Source organism: Larus michahellis, chromosome 9 (assembly GCF_964199755.1).
Source record: "Larus michahellis chromosome 9, bLarMic1.1, whole genome shotgun sequence".
NCBI classification, from domain to species: domain Eukaryota; kingdom Metazoa; phylum Chordata; class Aves; order Charadriiformes; family Laridae; genus Larus; species Larus michahellis.
This window is the reverse complement of record NC_133904.1, coordinates 22,721,816-22,739,196: the sequence shown is the minus strand read 5'-3', so window position 1 is coordinate 22,739,196 and position 17,381 is coordinate 22,721,816. Positions and strand designations below refer to the sequence as shown.

Sequence of the window (17,381 nt, the reverse complement as noted above, 5' to 3'; positions counted from 1 at the left end):
CAATCTCCGCCTGCCTTGGCTGCAGCCCAGCCCTTGCGGGAGCCCGCCGGCTGTCTGCTCCCTGCCGTGCTCCGCTGATGTTTATAGCCGTGGCGGCATTGCTGGTCACCCTTCGCTGGCTTTTAGAGCTCTAGTCATCCAGCCCTCTCAGCGTCGGTTTGACTTGCATGTGGCAGTGAAGTCTTAAATCTGTATTTTGTCCCTGTAATTAAGATATAAACTCCTATAGGCCATGTAGCTTTTTTAAGACAGAGAAAGCAGGACTTGACCTTCAGCACCAGAAAGCAAAGAATCCATGAAATGTAACAGAAGTGTAACTCCTGGGGCACGAACTAAAGAAATAAATCGTGTTTTCCTCTTTGCTAATCTGCTGGGATGTTTTTTTGTCTCTATTTTAGTGTCTTATACTTACTGGGGGAGGAAGCATAGGATGTGTGCGATGGGGAAGCTGCAAGTATCTCCATGCACCAGGTGTCCTTAGTCATCGGCACGTGCAGTGTTTATCTTTGGAAAGCTCCTAGGGTTCCTCGTTGCCATCAGGAGTCAGCTACCTTCAAGCTGTGACCTTAAATGAAAATTAGGATAATTTGGCTGTACCCATGGTGTTGGCTCTCCGAGGTGATGAAGCAATCAAGATCAAGCTCCACTAGGTGGTAATTGCAGATGAAGACCCAGGGAGATGCAGGGATTACAGTCCCTTCCTTGCCAAGTATGTTTTTGTATGAGAAGATGACTCGGTGCGATCCCTCTGGATCAGCTCGCAGCAGGTCTGGAGATGAAGGAAGCACATCTGCAGGTCTCACCTATCAGGAGGGCAGAGGGAAAAGGGAAAACCGGGGTGAACATCAGATGGGGATGGCGAGGGACAGTGCGGGTAGTTGTTTAAACCATTTAAAATCCCTTTGTTTGCTGACAAATCTGGGACTTGGAAGCATTTAGGCTGTTTCGGAATATTACATTGGACTGTTTTGATTAGTAACCATCTGATACCCCTCTGCCTTGTTGCCTTTGATAATTAAAAAAAGCCAGCATGCTGGCTGTGGATTCGCAGCATCCCTCCTTTGTGTGGGATAACGGATGGTGTAAAATTCACTTTTCTTCTAAGCTGCTCAACTGAGGGAGGGCAGCCCACGGTCCCTCAGTCACAAGCTGCTGGAAAAACGTCCACGTTTTGCCTGCAGAGATGAAGTTTTTAAAAAATTGCCATTTTGCTGGATGTAGAGGAATAGAAACCAAATGTGAAAACTAACTGCATATTTCCAGGTAAACCAGAAGATCATTTTTTTTTCCCAGTTTTTTTTGAAAGGCCAAATCAGATGATAATAACTGGTGGCTCTGCAGTATTTCTGAGGATAAACGAAATGAACCTCAAGGTGCTGACATTCAGTTTCCAATGACATAGGACTTGCTGGTGGGTGAAGGTCATATACAGGTGACGGTGTTTTCTGCTTTCCATGCCACAGCAACAAGTTCTTGTTAGTGGGTGTTGCAGGGAAAGTGACTTACATAAAAATGCGCTGGAGTTTATCAGGGAGACTCCTGTGACAGTATTTTGGTAGAGAGAAGTAGCTTTCTGTACAGAACAGCATCATTATTGCAGTGTTTTGCAAGATTTCTTAGGTTCATCTGCCTTTTTTGCATGCTCTTCCTGCTAATTAATTGGGTTAAAGGAATAAGTCAAAGTACATAAACCACTAAGTTTCCCATCGTCTGTGTCAAATTGTAAATGAAATGGTTTCCCTGGGATAAAAATATGGCCTTGTATGGTTTCAGAAATGTGGATTTGGTACTTCTAGTCTTCATTAGAGATGTTCTCAATGGGTCTGGTGTCTATGTGGAGTCCTTCGGTTACTATAGGCAGCTTCTGTAGACTTCACTGTGGCTCTTCAAGCAACGTCGTCTCCATATCAGTCCATAGCTACTGACTCCAGGCTCAGAGATTGTCACCCAGACTGACAGTTTCTTTTTTGACCCTTGAAATTTAGGAAAGAGCAGTCAACAACTCAAAGTATTTAGATCTAACTTATTTATAAGCGTGTCACCATCTATTCTGGTAGAGAGGTCATGCTTCTGAATTTTTCCAGAGGATATAAAAGTAAGAGGGACTTGAATCTGGTTGGAAAGGAAGCTTTGTCCCAACAATTCATGGCAGGTACTGCTTAATTTGTCGGCACCTTTTACCTATTTGCTGAAGTGTCTGTGTCTACACAACTGATTTTTTTCTGCAAACCGGTTTCTGTTACGGGCGATTAGAGATTGTCACTGGCTGGGACCTGGCGTCTTTGGGGACTCTAAGTATCAGGTGTGAATAGCAGAGTAAATATCAGGTGCTTTTCAAAAGGTTTCTTCCTCCTTCTAATTCCTCCACACCCTGAAAAACACCAAAAACCCCCTTGGTTATCTCTTAAACCAACGACACTATTTTGCTTGTGTTAGAGTAATGTGTATGATGTCATCTTGACAACAGTAGAAAGTTGACTTATTTTGCCAACACAAAGTGTGGGAGGGAGGAGCTGCACCGGGAATGAAGGATACCAGTGGGAAATTGCTAGAAATGCAGTGACTGAATGCGGAAAATCAGGTTCCCTTGAATACTGTGGTGTCTGATTTCTGATGCTGGATTTATGTGCTGAGTTGTCTCCTCCCAATGTCTAGCTCGTTCTTGGGCATTGAACATTAACTCTGCAAGGGCTGGCAAAAGTGTTTAAAGCTTTTTTTTTTTAATTTACAAATTCTTAATTTTTGAAAACGTTTACCTTTACAAATTTTAATTTTTTTAAACAATTAGATTTTTTAAAAAATTATTCATAGAATAATCATTAATGTCAAGATTTTTGTTTTAGGTGAAAGAAGAGATGCTGTTTGAGGCCCTGGTTACCAGAAAGACCGTGACAGTTGGAGAGAAGCTGATCTTACCGTACAAACTAGCGGAGGTCTGTACATGGTGCTTATTATTAAAAGGGCAACTCTTGGGATGGTTTTCAATGCTTTGAGATGTACACTCAACTCTGGTAGATTTTCTTTCAGTTTTTATTTATTTATTTACATAAAAATAATGTAGGAGAGACTGATGTGTATGAATCTAGAAAGTGATGAATCTAGAAAATGACTTTACTTTCTACACTGTTCCTGGAAAGCAGGTTTGCACATTATCCTGTGATAGTCCGTAACTCTTTTAATGCCTTACGGCTGGGTAAGTGTTCTCTAAAGCAGAATGTCGCTGCGTGTGTATGATACCAGTAGTAGTCTTCATACGTCGTTCCTTAAAATGTAGCACTGATTCATCCCACAGCAGAGTAATGACCTAAGACCTCCAGGAAATTTTTGGTGGGGTCCTAAGTGCCTACGTTAGTCATGATTCCTGTACGGGTGGAGCTGGAGATCTTCTGTAGAAACTTCCCGTTATCTTTTCTTCAGACCTCTCACAGGCTGGGTCTTCGCGTGATGCTTTGGAGCAGCCACAACTCCATCAGCCACTCTCAAATTTGAGCGTAGTCTGTGCCTCTGATAACCATGGGGATGGCACTGCACGTAACATGTAAATTCTCTGTTATGGTCTGTCTCAGGATTACAGTATCAGCAAACCCGTTTATTTTCTAAATACGTGATTTCCAGGAATTTTGAATTATATTCTATGGCTCGTAAACAGAAATACCTTCGTTTTCTTCCATGTTCATATAAGCTCTACTCTGCCGCAATACTTGTTTTTGTCTGTTTCTCCATCTAGTGTTCTTGTACCTCCCCCCCCCCCGCCCCCAGTTTAAGAACATTGAGCATGGCACCACACCACGCTTGGTCCCTCAGTTCCCCCTTGTCATATGGTTGTGTGAGAATTTGCAACATCTTGAATAATGTCTCTGAGAGCCGTCTGTTATGTCGTAAATAGATAAGCACATGATGTGTTGTCATTAGGGTCAGCTGCAGATATTTTGATTCCTTTTTTTCCAGAGAGGGGGAAAAAAACGTAATCTTTTATCTCCTTTTGAGATTGTGTGTTTAAGCTCAGTAACTGTTACTGAACTTTATTCCTTAAAAGTTAAGTGTTGCCTTTGTGCAAGGCTTGAATCTCCCCTAAAAAAGGGCACGCAAATGCTCTTATCGCGTCTTTGTGATGGATGTATAATGGGTGTGGTATTTGTACTTTTTGCCTGCATCTTAGGCACAGACTTAAGAAATTGCTAGAAAAGTTTAAAACGTAACTATAACAACCCTTCTGCTGGAGGTTACTTCCCAACAGCTGTTATGACGGAACAGCGTGCACCAAAGCACCTTCAACCACCTCACTGCAAAACTTGGCAGGTTGGATTAAACTGGTTCTTGTAATAGTTTAACCTGGGCCACCAGGTTTTGTACTGAAACAGCTTGAAACAATCTTACCTAGATGCTCCTTCTGTTGAGATCAAAGAAGCCCCTCTTGCTCCCTAAAATGTCTGACCATGAATTTCTCAAGTGCTTTCCAAAATGTTTTTGATGATGCCTCTGCTCGTGAATCTCAGGTATTCACTTATAGAGGTCTGTCACCAGTATCTAGTACAAGAAATGAAAGATCAGGGTGTGGTGATTGCGGTGACTGTGGGGGAAGACAAAGGAAGACAAGGCTCTGCTGGGGAAGGTTGATGTAATCTCCATGACGAAATCATTTTGTAAGAAGCCGTCAATTGCGTTCCGAAAAGGTAGGCACCACCCCATGCTTTTTATTCACTGTCCTTGCAACATTAGCATCCTGACCACCAAATTTTATCCGACAGTGACCTCTCTCAGGTTCGCTACTGACTTGCTCACAATCAACATAGCAGAGCAGAATTTGAGATGCTCTAACTGGAACCTCACCGTGAGAAGAGGTCTCCTCCTGGTCTTCCTCTGGCTGGGGAAGTGGGAGAGGTGGCTTAGTTTCAGATCGATCTGAATTAGGAAGAAAGAGTAGGATTCATTTGACATTTCGGGACTTTACAAAGAATACCGATGTCTGATAATCACACTCATGACTAATTGGACTGTTGGAAACAATTGGGCTGGTTGTGCTTCTTGCGTGTTTTACAAAAGAGCATTATAGTTGGCTCAAATGCATGGAGTGATTGAGGTTTTGGGGATTTTCAGACATGACTGTCCCACTATGACTCCTATAACTCATAGGCAATGATGTATGTAGCAGCCACTTTATTTTCCAGATGCTAAAATGCTTGATGTTTTTTGTATTGCTTGTTGATACACTGAAAGATTCAGTGGAATTTGTCTGGAAAAGACTGTGCTGCAGTGGCTCTCAAAAAAGGATTGTAAAAATGTCATTTTGGCATGTGCTTGCTTTTTTGCACCATCAAGAAGAACAGCTTGGATCTACCAAGTGCCTTCCAAGGCTTTGAACAATTTTATATAGGCGGCCTGCGCAGTGTAGCAGTTATTAAAAGAAGAGCAAAAACTTGGCAAAAGAGGGAGTTCTAAGAAATTTTATTTGGTTCTGAAACCTGTTGTCTAAACTGTGAGTGGAAATAGTAAATTATTGGGCTCTATGGGTGAAGTGGGAGTAAGTAGCATTGAGCTTCTACCTCCAGCATCACTGATGAGATCGCTCGGGATAGCGGGAGAGTTTGTTGTTGGGGAGATTATGTGTCTCCTGATGGAGCCCCTGGCTCTGTGGGTGGGGCACCTATAGACCTGTGTTTCTTGGTTGTCTTCTACCTCTTTCTGAATTTTGGGTTACTAGCAAGGAGTTAGATGTATGTAGCTTTCATTTGAAATAAACATTCTTATGTAAAAAGCCTCAAGATCTTAGGATCTGGGTGGGTTCTTGAGCTTTGGTGAGGTTCCTACGTTTACCTACTCAGTGCTACAGAGACACGTATTGTATTGAGTATGGGTGGTTGGACTTGCCCGTAGGGCTTCAAGCTTTGTTTCACTTTGTGCTCCACACGGGGGCTGACATTTGCTGATCCCTTTCATCAATTGGTGTTGGAATATATGCCGATGACAACTCAACGTAGAAATACTGCCCACGAAATGGCTAATGCTAATGTGATCATTCTGTGATTGCAGCCTGGCTGCTGTGAGATCTGTAACCTCAGGGTCCCACCGTGACAATTGTCACCCCCCCTTAATAATCTTGAATGGGCAGAGGAAACGCAGGCAGCCTTTCCTTTGGAGGTTTGAAAGCATCAGAGCTGAGATTGGACTTTATGATACCAAGTCAAGCCTTTTCCCTTTTCCATTTTCCCGAGCTGTAGCCCCACAAGTGCAGGGAGAGGATGCCTTTGTTGGATTTGCAGTGATGCCGCATTCCTCTCTGTCTGCATGCTTCCTGGCTGCGTTGTTATTGTACGCTGATTAGAAACACTGGCCTGTGGTCTGGGGCTTTTTTTAAAAAAAAAAAATAAAATGGTTTGAGCACTTGGCAGCTCCTTATTTGAAACCTTCTTCTTCATGACAGTTATAGATTTGTATCAGGCTCTCTTCCTGGGTTTGTTCTGTTCATCTTTGCAGTAATTTATGTAAAACTAGATATTATATTACAGCACATTTTGATGCTTGGGTAAAATGTATTGCAAAATGCCCTTCAATAGTATTTGTGGGGACAACTTGCAGCTGGACCTCCCAGCAGCCTGAAGCCTATGGTGGTGAAGATGACAGCTGCAATTTCCTCTGCATTTGTTCATATTTTACTACTTTCCTTATGGCTTTTCTTGTTGGCTTTGCTCCCATGGGTTGCATTGGGCTTTACCCCCATGGATTATGTGCCATTTTTGCATTAGGCAGAAACGTTGGCTTATTCAACTCCGTTTCTTTTAATAAGTCAAGACTTTTTGAGTCCTGTCTGCATACAACTGTTCTGCTGGATGACCTTGGAGGATCTAAATCAGGTTAATGGGTTAAATTGAAGTCCAACAAGAAGGTAGGACTCCAACAAAGCAAAAGCACTGCCTCCTGCGTACCAGCAGCTGCCAGTGGTGTTGCCTTCAGTGGAGCAAGTTCTTCCCAGCACACAGAGATTTTGTTTTACTCTGTATTTTGCAGGAGGATACAAGATGTGTGACGGCAGCACCTGCTCGAGCAGAGCTGTAGCCAGGAGCAGATAAACTGTTGTGACCTGAGCTCCCGTTTCTAGCTGTGATCTGTTCTTTCTTGGTTCATAGTCAGTGGCTGTCCTCAGGGTATTACAAGGATTATGGAATGAGCTTGTGGATCTTCAGGAAGACCCTGCAAAGTGTAATGTGCCATCAGGTTTTTCTGATTGTTCAGTAAATCGGGGTGTATTATTAAATGGTTGTGTCTGACCTTGGTGTTAACATTTGGGTACAGCCCCATGTTGCTGGAACTACTGGTATTTATGAAATTAAGGAGAGGCAGTCAAGGGGAGACCTGATTTTGAAGGTAAAAATCAACACTGCCTTGTAGTTTTGACCCTTCCTTGCTGTGGCACCCATGGCAAACATAGATATGTAGATTGTAGACCCCACACGTCTGCAGTCCTGCGGGGAGAGCTGCCTGTCTGCTCCTGCTCTGCATCTCCAGCCCTTGTCGAAATTTAAATGAGCAAGGACACCACATCCATAAATAATGCTTATATTTTCCTCTGGCAGCTGCCTCTTATCTTCAGAGCCACGCTGGCTTGTCTGCCGCAGAGCTGCCTCCTGGAACCATTCATTTTTCCTTTTATAGTAGCTGGATGGTATTTTAATGTAGTGTTTGAAATGACTGCGTAATTTGGTCGAGTGCTAAGGTTTAGAAGCTTTACGCTGTAGATAAACTTAGAAAAAAAGGTTGCACGGACATGAAAGGCTGCAGTTGTGTTCAGAGGTCTTGGTTCGTTGTCCAAAACAGCTGCTAATGTCTTTATCAGGAGTGAGATGGTGAATTAACAGAACCAGCAGCAGTTCATGGATTTCCAGAAAACCCCCGGTGTATCCGTGCAGGGTGAGGGCAGTATTTGGTAACAGTGAGCTGGCCAAGTCCACTTCTTTCAGACATCGGATTCAGTTCACAATTCAGGTATCCAAAGAAAAAAACCAAGACACACTGAATATTAAGCAGTTTGACTGACATTTGGTAGGAAACATGCAGCCCGTGCAGGAGCAGAGAACTTTAATCAAATCTGTGTAGAGAACTTGGGATCTTTCTCCTGTTCCTGGCTGAAATCTGAGCATCATCTTAGGCTTAATCTGTGCAAGGAACTGCCCTTCTGGGCCACGTCTGTCTTCCTGCTTCTATCTAAATAATTCAAAGAATTCATTTTTTTTTTCCATCTCAGACCACTGCAAGCGTCCAAGGCCAAGGTTTATGCCTTGACTAATACAGTCATGTACCTCTCTCAAATCCATTCAGCATCTTGACTCCCCCTTTCCAACGTGCCGGAGACGAGCCCTGTGTCTGAGCTCCTCAACCATCCCCGCTTTGTTTCCATCCTGTTTGTTCTGCTTATCAGGCTGGCGTCTGTCACCTGCCTCTCTGGTTTTCACCATTCTCTGCATTTTTTCCGTGTTCTTCACCAGATGAGGAAAAACTCGCTATCCAAGTAAATACATCTGCTAGTGAATTCTTTTTTTCCATCCCTCCAGAAAACAGATTTTTTTTTTTTCCATGACGCTTTTGGTTCGTTTAGTTCTGTTGGTATTTCTTAAGCTAATGACTTTGCAAAAAAACTTTGTTTTAACAGATCTTTATGATTTTAAGCCATTTTTGTCCAAGGGCATTTTATCCCTAAGGGTTAGTTAATGAATTAATTCACACTTTCGGACAAAGTCTGATGTGAAATTGCCCAACATAAGGGAAATAAAAGATGTGAGACAACTTCTTGGGCAACAAGTGACCTGATTCTTTCCTACCTTTAATTTTGGAAAGCTGTTAGGAGCCGGTTGTTTGATGTGATGAGTGTTACCATAAATATATCTTGTATTTAACTTAATGTGTATTTATAATTGTAAGTGGAAAATGGCTATCTTAAAAACCAGAGGGACTGAAAGGGACTGAGTTGTAGGTGTAGGTACAGGAAGGTCCCTGCAACCAGATGTTGTGAAGCACAAAAAATAAAAGCATGTTATTTCCTGCCCCTGTGGCACTCTTCTATATTGTGATAGCAAAGCCTGGGATGCAAACATATTTTTTTAAGTCCCTTTGCACTGCCCTAAGCGTCCCTGGTTCTTGGGGCCTGCTAAAACTCTAGGTAATGCCAAGATATTTTGAAAGATTTTATTTGCATGCTTCTATAGGATATAATGTGAGACCCCACCTGGAGTACTGCATCCAGCTCTGGAGCGCTCAGCCCAAGAAGGACATGGACCTGTTGGAACAGGTCCAGAGGAGGCCACGAAGATGATCCGAGGGCTGGAGCCCCTCTGCTGTGAGGACAAGCTGAGAGAGTTGGGGGTGTTCAGCCTGGAGAAGAGAAGGCTCCGGGGAGACCTTATAGCGGCCTTCCAGTACCTGAAGGGGGCCTACAGGAAGGATGGAGTGGGACTCTTTATCAGGGGGTGGGACTCTTTATCAGGGAGTGTGATGATAGGACATGGGGTAACGCTTTCAAACTGAAGGAGGGTAGATTTAGATTAGATATCAGGAAGAAATTCTTTACTGTGAGGGTGGTGATGCAGTGGAACAGGTTGCCCAGAGAAGCTGTGACTGCCCCATCCCTGGAGGTGTTCAAGGCCAGGCTGGATGAGGCTTTGAGGAACCTGGTCTAGTGGGAAGTGTCCCTGCCCAGGGCAGTGGGGTTGGGACTAGATGATCTTTTAAGGTCCATTCCAACCCGAACCATTCTATGATTCTATGATCATATCTTTGCTTAAATGGCTATATACTGCTTAGCAAATGAGTGTTACATGCAGGTGGTTATGTGGCTGTGGAAGGACACCATCAAACTGTTCTGCGGTGGTGTGCAGAGCATCCAAATTGCAATTGAATCTGTAAAATGCTTTTTATTTGCATAAATACATGCAGCTATAGGTCTATGTGGAGTCAGCTATGATTAGTTGGAAAAGCACTTATGCAATTCAGGTCAGATTAGCTAACAAAAATATTCAGTCTCCTGCAAATCTGCTACTTGCAGAAAAAAGCAGAGGGTAACAATCATCAAACCTGTGTTTTTAGTGTGACAGTGAAGACATTTCAGGTCTTCTGTCTGCCTTTGCTGAGTGCTGTGCAGCCTTGCTCCGTCCTTTCAGTGCCTCAGATGTTCGTCATCGCTGGGTCTGTGCTGGCTCAATTAGCTAACCTGGAGAAGGTCCTTGGAATGGAAGGAGAGCTGGATTTGTGTCCTTTTGCAAAATTCCACCGAAGTCTAGTAAACAGCAGCGTTGGGCTGTATGAAGAAAGGGGCAGAGGAGGGAACCTTTGCCCAGGGGTGGTGGGGCAGGCACATCTCTCCTTTCTGGTGGCATGAAGCCATTGGATGTATTTTTTTCATGTCAGAATATGTCACTTCACCCTCACCTCCTTTACCTGGGATGAATTTTCTTGCTGATGAATACAAGATGCTCAGCATGTTTGTGAATAACTATCACAAGATAGTTATTTCGGATGATAAACTGCACTGCGTTAGTGGCTTATGCTTGGGGAGAGCATTTAATTTTCAGCATGGTAACAGTTAATTGGCAGAAACACAAGACAGAGAAGCCTTGCGGAGCAGACCTTAATGAGGGGAAAAAAGTATTTCATTACAGCAAAGAGCCGAGTGATGTTTCATTAGCTGACGTACTAGTAGTGGCACTGTCTAATGCCTTTTTCAGGCCATTATAAAGAGAAAAGGAATGGAGTTCCAGGGCCAAATGGCGTAACATTACCTAAGATGTTAAAAAAAAACCAAACCAAAACAAAACCCAAAGGAAAAGATCATAGTTGCAACTAATCATGAACATTTAACTGACTGCAAATATTAGAGGAGAAAAAGTGGGAAGCAGACAAAATAATTAAAAGCATGAAGAAAGTGGAATGAAAATTCTCAGTCCTGAAGTGTGAAGACAAGAACACTTAATGGAATAGAAAGTAGCAAAACTGCTGGAAGCACCTACTTATGCCAAACCCCATTAGCTTAGGAGACTCATTGTCACCACAGGTTATTAGCATCAGGAGCTTAGCAGATTCCTTTGAAGTCTTGGGACGTTGATGAGTGTCTTCAGAATTAACAGAAAAATATTAATAGAATAAAACTGAAACCCCACAAAGCTTTTAAGAGCCAAGCAAGCGTCTCTGCTTCAGGACGTGAGAGCAACCTGTCAGCGTAGAACTTCAAAAGAAACATTTTCGTGAGGTTAGATTTCTCATTTTTTCCTTCAAAATTCAAAAGCCAGCTGTGCTTGGTGACAGAATATGGCTTAGGATGAGGCTAGTGGTTTTATAGGACTGGTGTCCTGCGTGTGTTTCTTCATGGGATGCAACATCCTTCCATTATTAGGAAGACAGAGTCCATCAGTGTTGGGTCTTTTCTTTTTTCTTAACCAGTTTCAATGATTTTTTTCACATGATGATATGATTATATGCCCTAATATTTGCATGAAGCGGTGCGTGGGATTTGATGCTGAGGTCTGGCTGAACAGAGTCCATGTCTACAAGGATCTTCCAAACCTGCAGAACTTCATGGTTGACAACATACATCTGAACATCCTGAGAACCCATGTTGTGGTTACTCTTCTCTGTGCCACCATGGAAATTCTTGATGTTAGCTGTGTTCATAGTATTTATTTGACACTAATGTCTGGGGGGGGAAAAAAAAAAAGGAAGACTCTCAGGTGTCAAGATTTCTGAGCAGAGTCCAAAATAAGGACTTTAAGAAAGGAAATACTGACTTTCCATGCACTGCTCTGCCCATAATCAACCTCCCCTCTGCAACTGCCCTTTTTATCATCAAATCCATTTTTTACTCTTTAAAAGCCTTGTTTAATTATATCTGAAATTATATTACTGAAAAGACGCTTTAATTTCACACCTCTTGTTACTTAAAGTTAGGCTACGCTCATGTGAAAAGTTTTATGAGTGGAAACGAACTATTCCTGGGTTAGGAAGTCGGCTCTTCCCACAGAGGGTGTAATTTTGGTACAGTTGCTTGGAATATGAGATTTTTCTATATAATCTCAATCTGAATAAATTTAGATTGTTTTTTTCTCAGCCTAAGGCTGTTTATCAATGCTTGACGTAGGAGGAGATGTAGGAGGAGACGTAGGAGCTCCGTGGCTGGACAGGGTCTGTTGCACAAACAGGTCTGTAGCAGCCGAGTTGTGACAAGAAATCATTTCTCTTTGAGGAAGCTTGCGAAAAACAATAATAAAAAAAGCCTGTAGTGAAGATGACGATACACTGGCCGAACAAGTTTTTCTACGATAGTGTCTTCTGCTTGGGAAGGGACAACAGAAAGGCAGGATTTGGCTTATGAAAGCTCAAGTGCTATTTTTGGTGATGCGTTGGGCTTCACGGTAGGAATGCTGGTACTTTGTGCCCGTCAAACGGTGAGCGCATTTCCCTAAACGTAGCCTACAGGTTCTTTCTCAGGTCAGGTCACACATCTACTTCTTGTGCCACTAAGTAACCCATTAATTTATTTCTGTACCAGTTTCCCTGTGAAAACATGGTCTGAATGGGATTGCAGTTCATGCTTTTGACAGACTCTGGATGAATGTAGGTGGAGGAAAACAATTTTTTGTTTGAAAAAGTGTTTGAAACCTTTGCGGACCTTTCAAATTTGGCTGCCTGGTGACTCTGTTCTTTTGCATCTCTTCATGGTGGGCTCATGATTGCTCTGTGGGAGCACCTTTCAGTAGGGGTGCTCAATGCCATTCTTTCCTCCACGGGGAGAAGCAAGAACTGTTGACTCATTTTCTGGAAGAGTTTTATTTCGGGAAGAGAGAGGATTTTTTTTTCTTTTGATTTGTTACAGATGACATTTTCTAACCACACAGTCCAAATCAGAAGGCTGAAGGCTTTGACTGAAATCTTTTTAGGAAAATGGCACTTGTAACCGCATGACTGCTCAGTTGAGACGTTGAGAAAATCGCTAACAAGATTTTTCTTGGTTTAATTTGGTTTTGACTGTAACATGGGCGATTTTTCCTGCAAGGCGTGACCGCAGCATGTTACAGATATTCAGCTACGGTATGACAATATTACAGACGGGGACTTGCTGGTTTTTAGAGATGTTTTATCTCTAAAAATAAATCGCAGGCAGGCTCTACTCTGTGATGGGGATGACGGGTCTCCCATCTGTCCTCTTCCAAGTCCTGCCTACCACCAGCTGAGATACAATAGTTGGGTCCTCGACACCCACAGAAGACATTGTTCTTGTTTCAGATTTTCCACTTCATTTTCCCTGTTAACATTGGTCTTAACACCAGGAGGATGAGTAAGGAGGGGGGCAGGTTGCGGGAATGTGCTGGCATCCCTGTGTTATTCCTCAGGAGTCATGTTAGCGCAGGAATGGCATGAGCCATTTCACTGGGAACATACGCGAGACAGGGAGTGGCGTTAGGATGAACACATCAACCCATGATGAAAAGAGGTCAATGACATTAAAAGTGTTCTCTGTGATAATTTTTAAAAATAATTAATGATTAATGGTTTCTTATTTCCTATAGTAGCAAGTAAGCTAGGAGCTCTGAAGGGCTTTCTTGTCAGCCTGATGACATATTGATGCAGGAAGATTGTTTCACTGGACAAATCCATTGATTTGACTTCTCCTGTTGTGGTTGGGGTTTTTTGGGAAAAGTGTCGGCATGGTTTGGGAGACGCCCTAAAATTACCTCTGAGTAATACAGGTTGGCAGGTTGGAGGTGGAACTTTATCCAAGGAAGGTGATCACAAAGGCTCTGGGAAACTGGTACTAGAGAAAGGAGAGCACAAGCAGCATTAAAAAAAGGTGTTTGGTATGTAAAGTTAAAAATTAGTGCTCAAAAAATCGCTCTGAATCTGAAAACTTTATAACTGGTTTAGTGAAAAAGATTCTTCAGTGTCTTCTTATTTCATTGTTGTATTGGAGAACGATTGGGTATTGTATTGTAATGACATTCCAGTCTATTTTTTCTCATTGTAAAATCCACCCAGAAGTTCTGGAAAACATCATTGACACTTGCATCTCTTGGATAAAATCAATTGGCAGGACACCGCGCTGCCTCCTGGCTCTGGGGTGATAGTGGAAGGTTTCTGCTGGGCCGTGGCGGCCAGCCGGGAAGACAGGAGCCAGCAGTTGCAGTAGTGCAAGGCTTAGTGGAGATTTTTGGGGTATATTTTTTTGCAGGTACATTCATGGAGATAAAACGTAAAAATGAGCCTTTGCAGGAAAGTTTAGAGCATTTTAAAAGGAACTTTTCTGTTTCTTTTTCTTGTAATTAGACTCCCTTTGCATTTTTCATTCCTCTTCTTTCAATGATGCTTTTAAAGATACTTCTCCTGCTCCTTAATCAAACATAAAAATCATAAAAAAACCCTTTTGCAGGCTGGAGTCAGCATGATGCCTTGATGATTCAAGTTCTCTTAGGAAAAGCAAACATGAGAATGACAGGATTTTAATATGATGCTAAGATAAAATACAAGTATGGAAAATTACATCATACTTATCCAGCCCCAGTATGATATAATACTCCTTGATGCCAAGATAGGGATTAAGCTAGAGTCTGATATCCTGCAAGAGCACTTTCCTCTGGGTGTAAAGCCTCTGTTAAATAAAAAAAAAGGCAAAGCTAAGCCTGCTTGTCTCGGCCTGTGTCCCGTGACCCAAAGGGGAACCACAAAAGCTGCTTAATCTATCTCCTGCCGCAGGACACGGCTGTGAATGTAAACCAGACGCACGACGTATTCGGTCATAAATAGAAAGCGAGCAGAGCAGCAGGAAACCGTAATTCTCCGTGCGCACACACGTGTGACTTGGGACCCCACGGAACAGGCTGAGCCTGATGTGAGATAAGAGTGAGACACTAAAACCTGTGTTTGGACAAAAGTGGGATTGAGACCTTGCCTAATTCCAGCAATTTAAAGGTTTTCATTGAATTTTTTTATTTTTTTTTTTTCAAATCCAGAAATGTTCTCCCAACTTCAGTGGTGAGGCGTAGAGTGGATGTGATACGGTGGCAGGTTTTGATTGCGGTGCTACTATACTTTGTCACCATCCTTCTCGTTTGCTGCTCCTGTCCTGATTTAGCTCTACTTCACACCTACGTGTCTCTCCCTTCTTTAGATGTTACTCCATCTCAGATCAGGAGTGACAGACCCCAAAGCCACCCCTTGGCAGTTGTTCTCCTGTCCGTACAACTACAAACCCAAGCTGAAGCCACCTCACATAATGGGTTTTTTCAGCCCTCATGGAGCGCTAATAGTGTCAGACAGAAAAACTGGATTTTAATAGTATTTTAGCACACGCGTTAGCTCCTCCTCTGACACTAGTGCTCTTAGTAGTAGCTGGCAGCCCTAAGCCCTATTTGAAATAAAAGTATATTTTGAGTCTGTTTTATTTAATCATGTAATTCATGATTGCAGCAGAGATCATCATCACCAAGATGCCTACATGTGCTGTTTTCGAATGACTGCATGTCCAAGACGTACTCAGGAGGGAGGATTGGCTTCTCTTCCTGTCCATTAGACCCCTTTAGGAGATACAAATCAAGTGTGTTAGGAGAGCTGGAATTGCTCTTGGTTTTGCTTGTTTGGTCTCAGCTAAGTCCTGTCCCTAGCAGCAGCGTAGCTCTTCACACTGGCTAAGCATTGCTAATATTTATTTTTTTGAAAAAAGAGGTAAGTGTGGATTTTTTTGGAATAGAGACTGATTTATGTCATTGTTTACTCATGCATGCAGCATCATTTTGTTGAATAGATACTTTGAGTCAAATAAGAAAACATAAACTTTTTTCCTGATTTTTCACCCTATTTGACAATTGTATATATCACTCATACCAACAGAAGTGGTTGAAGGAGGGAGGCACCATCAGAAAATGTTAGGTAAATACCATGGGCAAAATTCGGTAGGTATTAAAGCGTGTTTTTTCCTCTGAGTCATTTTGGAATAAGACATTTGTGTTACAGTAAGTACAAATGCCATTATGAAGCCAAATTTCACCTTGGAGAATAGATGCGGGAAAAATGGGAATGGCTGATAAGGATTTTAAAACAGACATCAAATGATAACAGAAATCAAATCCTGTGTATGATAAGAGCTCACTAAATTATTTTTTGGTTGGATATCAACAGGTTCCCGGGATTTAGTGCCAAGTCCTTGTGGGCAGAAATGCCAATTGATTCATTGGGTAACGCACTGAAAATTTAGTCCGCATATTTAAAGAAAAACAAACAAACAAAGCCCCAATAGAGCCACTAAAAATACGTATACACATTTAATTTTTGGAGGGATTTCCTGAAGAGGAAGAATCCTAGTGCTGCTTTTTTTTTTTTTCCTGAATATTTCATTGGAAGCACCTTTCATCCTTGTATAGAAATTATAGGAAGTCTATCAAAGGCCCTAAGGGAGAAGGGGATATTTCCTTTCTTCCTGTGTTCATATCTTATTTCCTGAAGAGAAGAGGAATCTCCATTTCTGTTATACACAAGCAGAAAATGTATTTTGTGGTATCTGGCTTTACTTAAAGAACTTAACTCCCGTCTTTGTGTTTTACATCAAGTCTTGCAAACTTTGTACTCAGAAAGAAACGTTTCTTGCCACCCTGGAATTACTCCGATTGGTTTTCTAAGTATTTGTCTGTACGGGTCTGAAAGGAGAGTGTACATTGCTTGTTTTCTTCCTAGAGGGCAGGAAACACGCGCAGAGCTGTGTGTTCATGTACGTGTTACGGAAGAGCTGTTGGGACAGTAGGAGAGGAAAACCATAGGTAGCTTCTACGGCTGTATCGAGATCGTTCCTATTTTAACAAATACATTTTTGGAGACTGTTGCAAGTTCTTATTGGGAAGTTTGCAAGGAGAGTTGCTTTTAAAGGTTTTGTTTTGGTTTGGTTTTTTTTGATGTGCAGGAGTTTTGCATTTGTAAGGAACACAGGTGCTGGCAATGGGTTTATCCAGTGGGAGAAAATAACGTTGGTAATATCCATCATGAGATAAACACACACATGGTCTCTAGGGGAAATGCTGAAAAACTGGAGATAGGAAGGACCACAGCCAACAAGCCAACAAGTCATCTTCCAGGCTAACAACAAGACAACAAGTTGTCATTGTCTTCTAACAAGTCTTCTCTTCTAGATCCAACAAATTTTCCAGACTTGTGCCTGAGAAATGGCTTTTAAACATCCCATTTTCAAGTACTCAGAGCTTTTAGCAATTCTGGAGAGGGTGCACTGACCTCGTTCCCATGTCTACATTGTCCCCTGATGACAAATTGGAGAGGATTTAATAGCGTTATGTTGACTGAAAATTGTTGAAGGTGTACTAACAATCATGCTGACCAAGTGAGTCGTTCGGCACGTCTTCATG

General features: G+C 42.3%; 1 protein-coding gene across 4 annotated transcripts in view; it reads left to right on the top strand.

Annotated features, from left to right (window-relative positions):
* MYO9A (myosin IXA) overlaps positions 1–17,381 on the top strand; it is a 188,761-nt gene that overhangs the window by 86,562 nt on the left and 84,818 nt on the right. For all 4 annotated transcript variants that reach the window (XM_074599687.1, XM_074599686.1, XM_074599683.1 and 1 more), the window contains exon 9: positions 2,844–2,933. In XM_074599687.1, coding sequence (XP_074455788.1) covers positions 2,844–2,933 — 90 coding nt within the window. The remainder of the gene's footprint in view (positions 1–2,843; positions 2,934–17,381) is intronic.